This window comes from Capra hircus, chromosome 12 (assembly GCF_001704415.2).
Source record: "Capra hircus breed San Clemente chromosome 12, ASM170441v1, whole genome shotgun sequence".
Classification (NCBI taxonomy): Eukaryota; Metazoa; Chordata; class Mammalia; order Artiodactyla; family Bovidae; genus Capra; species Capra hircus.
The window spans coordinates 13,912,648-13,923,185 of record NC_030819.1 but is presented as its reverse complement, the minus strand read 5'-3'; the positions used below and the strand labels follow the sequence as shown (position 1 = coordinate 13,923,185).

The 10,538-nt window shown below is 40.0% G+C and overlaps 1 protein-coding gene across 1 annotated transcript in view; it reads left to right on the top strand.

The window, feature by feature from the left end:
* The window catches only part of LOC108637251 (multidrug resistance-associated protein 4-like), a gene marked incomplete at its 5' end in the record, with an annotated part of 78,344 nt that continues 76,319 nt past the window's right edge, over positions 8,514-10,538 (top strand). The window contains 1 exon segment of the mRNA XM_018056293.1: positions 8,514-8,664. Coding sequence (XP_017911782.1) covers positions 8,514-8,664 — 151 coding nt within the window.

Here is a 10,538-nt window from a genome sequence, read left to right as displayed (position 1 = left end):
CTAAAAAAAAATAAAAAAAAATAAAAAAAAATAAAATGACTGCAACACTAAAAAAAAAAAAAAAAAAATCAATAAGCCTTCAGTTATACTCTGATAGATACAGAAAGAATTTATGACCTGCCCGGAGGCAGGGGTGATTAGAGTCTGTTGAGTAACCTGGATGTGATCTTCAAGATTCCCCTGTCCAGATGGGGTCTTATCCTTCTATTGTAGTTTCCATAGGCACTAACCACAGAGTCCAGAGTCCATTGGAGAGGTGGCCCAGCATGATCAGCATGAACAGGCCTAAGATGCGGTCCAGGCCCTGTGAATTCCTTCTTCAAGAGGAACATTTTAAATCTGCAGCATTAGAATATGGTGTTCATTCTAGCAGTAGAGTCTTCCTGTGGAAATTTAGTGTTTTACTACCATCCATATATAGATACTGAACATTTGAAATACTCAGCCTAATTTTGTGTCCTTGGGATTTATGTGTTTATTAAAATTATTGGGCTTCCACCCCACCCCACCAAAGACATTTTATGTTCTGGGCTTAGAAGTCATCTTTCTCATAAAACGTGTGTTTTTAATTTAAATAATAATTACTAAATCAACATAAATTGCTATGCTCTATTAGCGTTTTTAAGACATTTTAATGAAGAGTCTGCTCTGTGAGCTGAGCAGGCTGTTATTCCCTAATCAAAAGAAATCTGCAAGTCATCCCCTGCATGGGAGAAACCAGATACACACAAGAAACACACCCTTCACAAGAAACCAAACAAAACTGGAAAATGCAGACAGAAGGAAATATATAATAATGGAGTATATCTGTTGCTGCTGCTGCTAAGTAGCTTCAGTCATGTCTGACTCTGTGTGACCCCATAGATGGCAGCCCACCAGGCTCTGCCGTCCCTGGGATTCTCCATGCAAGAACACTGGAGTGGGTTGCCATTTCCTTCTCTAATGCATGAAAAGTGAAAGTGAAGTCGCTCAGTTGTGTCCAACTCTTAGTGACCCCAGGGACTGCTGGCCTACAAGGCTCCTCCGTCCATGGGATTTTCCAGGCAAGATTACTGGAGTGGGTTGCCATTGCCTTCTCTGGGAGTATATCTAGATATTAATTTTATCTTTATTTGGGATACAGTATTGAGCAGAAACGAAAAGGACAATCTTGGGGTCAGAATGACTGAATTACCAGTGTGCTCAGTTGCTCAGTTGTGTCTGGTTCTTTGAGACCCCATGGACTGTAGCCCGCCAGTATCCTCTGGGGAGCCCATGAGATTTTCCAGGCAGGCATAATGAAGTGGGTTGCCATTTCCTCCTCTAGGGGATCCTTTTGACCCAGGGATTGAACCCACATCTCCTTAGGCTCCTGCATTCCAGGTGGGTTCTTGACTTTGGGCAAATTGCTAAATCTCTCTGAGTATCACTTTCCAGTTTTATAAAAGGAGAGAATAATCCTTCTTACTCAGATTTGTTGTGAGAATGAAATTAAAGGAGGCCTGTGGAATAATTGAGAGCTGGGACACATGCCAAGCCTCATGAAATGTCATCCATTATTAGTACATGGGAGGGCAGAATATCCATGAAGTTTTCGGTGAGAATTGTACAATTTCTTCAGTATTATGAGAAAATTTGCCCTTGGTACTAATAATAAAGCAGTTTCATAGTTTTCAAAATTTTTGATTAAACAGGTTTTTAAGCAAAACCATTAACATTTTTCATAAGCATTATTTTTTCTTTTTCTTCACTGCTTTTGTGTATACTTCATTAACAATTTATTTAGATGACAGCATGGTTTGTCAGTAATAATGTAGATATTTTTCTGGAATTCTCTTGCTTTTGCTATGATCCAACAGATTTTGGCAATTTTTTCTCCAGTTCCTCTGTCTTTTTTAAATCCAGCTTGAGCATCTGGAAGTTCTCAGTTCACATACTGTTGAAGCCTAGCTTGGAGAATTTTGAGCATTATTTTGCTACCGTGTGAAATAAGTACAATTGTGTGGCAGTTTGAGCATTCTTTGGCATTGTCTTTCTTTGGGATTTGAATGATAATTGACCTTTTCCAGTCCTGTGGTTACTGCTGCATTTTCCAAATTTGCTGGCATATTGAGTGCAGCACTCTAACAGCATCATATCTTAGGAATTGAAGTAGCTCAGCTGGAATTCCATCACTTCCACTAGCTTTGTTCGTAGTGATACTTCCTAAGGCCCACTTGTCTTCACATTCCAGGATATCTGCCTCTAGGTGAGTGATCACACCCTTGTGGTTATCTGGATTACCTGGCTCCTGAGAATCTGTATGCAGGTCAAGATGCAACAGTTAGAGCAACAGACTGGCTCCAAATTGGAAAGAAGTACTTCAAGGCTGTATATTGTCACCCTGCTTATTTAACTTATATGCAGAGTATATCATGCGAAATGCTGGGCTGGATGAAGCACAAACTGAAATCAAGATTGCCAGGAGAAATGTCTATAACTTCAGATATGCAGATGATACCGCTTTTATGGCAGAAAGTGAAGAGGAACTAAAGAGCCTCTTGATGAAAGTGAAAGAGGAGAGTGAAAAAGCTGGCTAAAAACTCAAATTCAAAATATGAAGATCATGGAATCTGGTCCCAATTTCATGGCAAGTAGATGAGGAAACAGTGGAAACAATGATCAAATTCATTTTGGAAGGCTCCAAAATCACTGCAGGTGGTAACTGCAGCCATGAAATTAAAAGAAGCTTGCTCCTTGGAAGAAAAGATATGACCAGCCTTGACAGCATATTAAAAAGCAAAGACATTACTTGGTAGTCATGTATTGATGTGAGAGTTGGACTACAAAGAAAGCTGAGCAACAAAGAATTGATGCTTTTGACCTGTGGTGTTGGAGAAGACTGTTGGGAGTCCCTTGAACAGCAAGATGAAACCAGTCCATCCTAAAGGAAATCAGTCCTGAACATTCATTGGAAGGACTGATGCTGAAGCTCCAATACTTTGGCCACCTGATGCGAAAAACTGACTCACTGCAAAAGACCCTGATGCTGGGAAAGATTGAAAGTAGGAGGAGAAGGGGATGACAGAGGATGAGATGGTTGGATGGTATCACTGACTCGATAGATATGAGTTTGAGCAAGCTCCAGGAGTTGGTGATGGACAGGGAGACCTGGTATGCTGCAGTCCATGGGATTGCAAAGAGTCGGACATGACTGAGTGACTGAACTTACTGTGGTTTGTCAGAAATAACTTCACAGGACAGTATCATTTCTGAGGATGGGAGATGGGGAGATGACTGCTTTAGTCATCCTGACATCCTAAGCAGGCTGTTTGCCTGTACCAAGAGGCTGAACTGGAGTGGATACAGTTGAATTTCTTAAGATTCAGTAGTGTACAAAATCCAGTTTTTGTACTGCCTTTGACATCAATAGACCAGTTAATGGTACATGAAACAGAAAAAGTCAAATTGATCTTCTCTTGGGACTGAATGGAATAATTTGGTTGGTTTAGTGAATTTAGAGGTGTTCCACTTTTCCTTTAGTTTTCTTTAAATTCTCAGCAGTTTCATAACAGTAAGTTTTCCCAAAGAAGCAGCAGAAGTTGAAACAAAGAGAATAAGGAATAAGAAAATAAACACCTCAAAAAATCTTGACTTGCTGTCATAACCTAAATATTATCAATTTTTGGAAGACCTAGAATTGGGAAGAAAATACAGAGAGGACAAAAACTGTACTAAATAAGATTTATTGGTCATATTATTTCTAAAATAACTTCTTCAAACAAAATAGACCTTAGATTCAGTTTTCTCTGTGGCTAGAGAAAAGCCACAGTCACTTTGTACATGTGACATCATCACCACATCTAAGAAAAGCATCACCTGCTCTGGTATATCCTTGGATAGTACTCAGCTCTTCCAGGGGTTAGAATGAGTAGCCTCTTAGGGTCCAACTTCATGAGCTTCCTAAGATTTTCTTAAGCCCTTAAATCTGTAATACACTGTTCCCTCCTCCCATGGTTGCTGTGACCCAGAGCACACTGAAATGTGATAATAATGGACTTCGAGTTTATATTTGTTATCCATAAATTGGTAAGCACTTAATGTACATAATCTCATTTAATTCCCACCACCATCCTTGTATAGTGTTGCAATATCCCAGCTTTACTAACACTAAAAGTGTGTGGGGATCTTACCATCCCTGTTAATTTAGGGTGAGCCCTAAACCCTCTTGAAAATTAATAGTCTCAGATACCTCAATAGCTGTTTAATGAAATTTCCCCTCCAAGTGTATATTGTCATCTCTGCAAACTAAAGATTTGTTCTGACTTGTGAAAATTCACCATGTACTTTCAAGTGAAATACTATCCTCGAATGTTTGCATTTATTCATATGGAATCATAGACTTTTGATAGAATTCTCAAATGGTGTGCTCCAAATAGGTTATAAACATATTAAAAAATGATTCCCCTTATTTCTTGGGGCATCAGGACTTGGGTCACTTGCTTCTGAGTCAACACGTCTCTTGCTGTGTACACATCATTGTCTCAATGCCATCGTGAGAAATAGTTACAGAAGCACTGGCCATGGTGATGTGGGCCATCAGATGGGCCTGAAATCCAGTAGGATGGGAGGAATTGTGTGTGTAGCTTGGATTAGGTTCCTTGGAATCCTGGGAATGTGGAAGGAAGATATGAGATTGGCTTCAAGAAAGGGATGTTTATTGCACCCAAGAATATTCTATTTCCTTTGTTAGAGTGTTGACTTTTTGCTCAGATCCTATTTTTGCCTTCTACCAACATTTGTAAAGAGTTTGAGAGAACTGGAAATAAATAAAATATTCATAAATGTATATACATAGATACTTAAAATGTAAACCTATACATATTGTGCGTGTATATATATATGTGTGTGTGTTTATATAATATTCAATCTGCTATAAGACTGGCTATAGTATGCCCTTCAAGTAGAAAGAAAACTCTTAGAGGTCTATTTGAATTGTTTCAGAATTTAGGGGCATGAAATCTGAAGGACATAACCTAACTGGGGATCTTTTGAGAGCAATAGTTACTGATCTTTAATGTGTATGCAAGGAAAAAGCATTGGCACAGCTCCCTTCATTTTGATCTGATGTCACTTCCCAGGTTATCTGGCAGGCTGGGTTAGTCATTAAAGGCCCTTAACTGGGTAGAAACAGATGACTGAAACTGGTGAATATTGTCCAGTCAAATAATGTGAATTTGCTAAAAACAAACAAACTGTAATTTGGATTTTGTCCTGATTGATGTTTCAGCAGGGTTTTTTTTTTTTTTTTTTTTTTTTTTTTTTTTTCCCTAACAACCAATGATGACACCCCTAGTGACTTTACTTAAGACCAGACATGAAAGGAGCTGGAAGGACCCGTCCCCATCCATGCACATGAAGGTTGCAGTAGTGTGGGATGCATGGTTAAATCAGTGTTTGTTAAGAAATTGTTCATCTGTAGGTCTAATAGGTGACTCACTGGAAAAGACCCTGATGCTGGGAAAAATTGCAGGCTGGAGGAGAAGGGGACAAAAGAGAACGAGATAGTTGGATGGCATCACCAACTCGATGGACATGAGTTTGGGTAAACTCCAGGTGTTGATGATAGAATGGCAGGCCTGGCATGCTGCAGTCCGTGGGGTCACAAACAGTCAGACACAACTGAGCAACTGAACTGAGGTCTAATAGGAGACAGATCAGACAGGCCTATTTCCCCTCATCTATGATTAGAATTTATTCCTTCAGGATTCCAGCCTCTTCATTCTGAGTTTTATACTGATACCATGACACAGATGAGAGAAACAGGGAAAGCACATGGGTCTCCATCCAGATAATGCAGTTTGCTTCAAAAGGGCTCCTGGCCACAGAGTCACAGTTCCAGAAGATTCCTCCTCCTTCTAGGCTCCTCCTCCTGCAGCTGTGGCTCTTGGATTACCTGAGTACAAACCACTCCTGTCTTTCTCCATGACCTTCAGTCCTTCCTGGAGAAACTTAGGACAGTCACTTTCTCTCCGAGCTTCATGTTTCTTATCTACAAATGGAAATGATAGTTCTTACTTTTCTTATTCACAAGATAGTTGTGAAGATCCTCTGAGAAAACTGATCTGGAAGAGCTATGAAATGATAACCTGAGTCTCTGTGATACAGGCATTACCCACCCTAACCCATCCCTTTGAGATGTACCAGGGCCAGTTGCCCTGGGTGACTAGGAGGGGGAGGCCCTGGGTTGGAGAGCATGGGATGCAGGTGCTTGGGCTGAGAGGACCCAGAAAAACCAGTGTTAACTCAGACAAGCATCTCAACCTTCTCCTGCCTCCCTTTTGGTCAAAATTTGTATCAGGTATGATTACTACCTGCAAATTATTCATGCCACTCTCTTTTAAACCAGCCTATGAAATTCAGTTATTAATCTCTTCTTAGATTTCTTTTAAAAAGTGTTCATATATTCTTCCCTGTGTTCCCTCTGCCCTTTCTGCCTTGTGCAGATTGTCATGAATTTGTCTCCACCTGAGATCATAAACTTCAGAGGCCTTGACCCAGACCATGTAAATCTACACATCCCCAGTATCAACCCCACTTCCATAGCAGGCAGACACAAAGTGTTGATTGCATACCTATCGCCTGAGGTTGTCCATTGTGATATCATTTCATTTCAGTTCAGTCACTCAGTCGTGTCCGACTCTTTGAGACCCCATGAATCGCAGCACGCCAGGCCTCCCTGTCCATCACCATCTCCCGGAGTTCACTCAAACTCACGTCCATAGAGTCAGTGATGCCATCCAGCCACCTCATCCTCTGTCGTCTCCTTCTCCTCCTGCCTCCAATCCCTCCCAGAATCAAAGTCTTTTCCAATGAGTCAGCTCTTTGCATGAGGTAGCCAAAGTACTGGGGTTTCAGCTTTAGCATCATTCTTTCCAAAGAACACCCAGGGCTGATCTCCTTTAGAATGGACTGGTTGGATCTCCTTGCATTCCAAAGGACTCTCAAGAGTCTTTTCCAACACCACAGTAGAGAGAGGGTGGGATGTTTTGGGAGAAAGGCATTGAAACATGTATAGTATCATATAAGAAACTAATCGCCAGTCCAGGTTCAATGCAGGATACAGGAAGCTTGGGGCTGGTGCCCTGGGATGACCCAGAGGGATGGTACGAGAAGGGAGGTGGGAGGGGGGTTCAGGATGGGGAACACGTGTACACCTGTGGCAGATTCATGTTGACGTATGGCAAAACCAAGACAATATTATAAAGTAACTAGCTGCCAATTAAAATAAATAAATTTTAAAATATTAAAAAAAGTAAGACAATAAAGAAAAAAAGCATCAATTCTTTGGTGCTCAGCTTTATTCACAGTCCAACTCTCGCATCCATACATGACCACTGAAAAAACCATAGCCTTGACTAGACAGACCTTTGTTGGCAAAGTAATGTCTCTGCTTTTGAATATGCTATCAAGGTTGGTCATAACTTTTCTTCCAAGGAGTAAGCGTCTTTTAATAGCATGGCTGCAGTCACCATCTGCAGTGATATCATACTTTTCCTTATAAAGATGGATACTGTAAGTAGCAGCACGTAATGTTTGGTTTCTATTCTTTCTGCCATCTTTTTAGACCAATGTCATTTCCCAAGATAAAATCTCATTATGGGATGAGATGATTAAATGAGTGTTCATAGAATTTTTGGCACAGTGGCCTTATATGCAGTAAACGTCTGATAAATGGTATCTGTTAGTGTTTAATCATTAAACTTTGAAATGGACATTTTACATACTTAGCATAATGGTTGAAAGTTGGATGCACATTGAGGGCAAGCTTAAATGTGTCATAACAGCTCAAGACATGGGCTCTCCAGGTTTGCGACTTAGGGTTTGTAGTCTTGATCAAGTTGTTTTTCTTCTCTATGCACCTCAGTGTCTCCATCTGTAAAATGAGATAATACTGTTACTACATAGGATTATTGTGAGGATTAAAGATTTAATACATGTGAAGTGTTGAATGTGTGGCCCTGTACATAGTAAGCACTCAGTAAATGTTAACTATGGATTGAAAACCAAAAAAGAGAATTCCTACTTCCAGAGATCAGCATTTGAATTTTTCCCTACTTTTCTGGACACTGAATTTATAATCAACCACTTCTATAACCTGACATGTATAGCTGAGGCTTCTGGATTCCTCATCTGTGATACCTGCTCGTTCATCTCTAGTAACACCTATTGACTCCTGATAGTTTGGTATTCAAGTCTTTCTCCCTGGGAGTTTTAAATATTCTCTCATCTCTTAAAAGTAGTAATGCCTGCCTCACAGGGCTACTGAGTGTATCAAAGGAGCTGATACCTGAAAAATTCTCCTCATGGTGTTTGACACATGCAATAAATACCATGAGAACCAGGCATTATTTTATTTCTCTGGATGGAAAAACATTCCCTATTATTCCAACACATCTTTTGGGAAAAGAGTTTAATCCTAACAAAACATTAAAGTTTATCTTTGAAAAGAATCCTTAACAAAGACACCTCTGTATCTATTTTCACTGTTTCAGGCTTTTTTGCTTGTGATTGGTATAGTAGGTGTGATGGTGGCAGTGATTCCTTGGATTGCAATACCCGTGATTCCCCTTGGCATCGCTTTCTTTTTTCTCCAGCGATATTTCTCAGCAACTTCACGAGATGTTAAACGCCTGGAATGTGCAAGTGAGTACGGGACTCTCAGGTTGGTTTGGCAAAGTAGGCTGGCTTTCCTTTGTGCCATTTCATTAACCAGACCCATGGAATCCTGCAGACTGTCTTCTGGAATTTCTCACTAAGTTAGTGATAGGTAATTGAATATTATGGGCCCTATTCAGCGTGGCCCTTAAGGTGGCAGGTCAGCTGTAGCTTTGTATTTTCGCACAAAGAGGTGTGTTTGCCCTGCCACATCCTGATTCCAGGGAACTGTTTACCTCCTGCTTCTTAGACATCCCAGATCCACTGCCCTTCTGGGTGGAATCCTTGGGAAGTGTAGATTTTGCAGGCACTTGGGGGCCATCACTGACTTTCAAAGGAAGAGGCATCCTAATCATCAGAGACAGTCTGGCATCTCTCCATTTCACAGACAGGAAGGCTGAGGCACCAGATATCGGCTTGTTCAAGGGCAGCTTCCCAGTTGGCACTAGTGCTAAAGAACCTACCTGCCAATGCAGGAGACATAAGAGATACAGGTTCAATCCCTGGGTCAGAAAGATCTCCTGGAGAAGGAAATGGCAACCCACTGCAATATTTTTGCCTGGAGAATCCCACAGACAGAGGAGCCTGATAGGCTATAGTCAATGAAGTCGCACAGAGTCAGACACAACTGACTGATTTAGTAGCAGCAGCAGATGAATTTGAGGATAGGGACCATTTATGTCTTGTTCATGACATACTTCCTAATAGAGCAGCCACTCTATAAATACTTATATTAAAAATAAAACATTTCATTATACTGGAACGAATATACAAGGGAAATAGGAGAATTTTCTTACCCCAGAGTTACTAGAAATGACAAGGAAAGGAAAAGATTAGGAAAAGAAAAGGAGGTATCAGGAAATATACTCATATACCAGAAATGATACATTTGAAAAATACATTTTTTCACATACCTAAAAGATGGCAAGTAAGTTGCAGTTGTTAAATGTTTTAAAAAGCTAAGTGCTGTTATTTTCAGGTTTACTGTTTATCATCAACAGTATTTGGGATGAACACACTGTTTGTGTTCTACCATCCCCAAGGCTGTTCATATAAAAGATGCTGAAAATAATCCCCTTAGAAAGATTATCCAGTAGGCATGCAGTCTCGTATTCCATCTAACTTTGTAGCTGAATGATGGGGAACACATTTTATAACCAATCCTTCTGTTCTACAGCTATTCACAGAGCATAGATTATATCAGAGCTTATCTCATTAATGCACAAACATATTTCATCAATGTTAAAAATCATAAGAAATCATAAGGAAAGTAGAATTGTTAAATGTATTTTTTAGAAGGTATAAGGACAATAGCCCAAAAGGAAGGAAGATGTTTGTATTGATATCACAAACCTTAACCATGGATAGTTACTACTGAACTTTCCATAAACCAAACCAAGAAAAGAAGTATATTGAGTTCCATGGTTCTTAGTATCTAGTAGATACTAAGTGGAAAAAAAAAATCTAAGTTCATCAAAACAAAGGAGATTTTTATTGTGGCACTTGCATATTTTCTTTTTAATAATAAATTCTTAAGAGGCATTTATCCTAAGTATTTGCATAATAGAGTAGTTGTTATTTTCATAAAAACTATAGAAAAATTTTGGTCATCAGGGGAATCAGCTAAACTCCCATGAGTTCTGGTCTTAAGAAGTGTTTGAACGGGATGCACAGCAGTAGAGTCCAGGTATGTATGACGTCCTGCTGATGTGAGTTGGTAGGATGGTAGGATGTGGGGAGGCAGAAAAGGAAGTGAAGAGCTCCATTTCAGTCTTCTGTAGACAAGACCTCACACATTTTATGATTTGAGGCTTCTCATGAAATGGAGTTGGGCTTCCCAGGTGGCACTACTGATAAAGAAT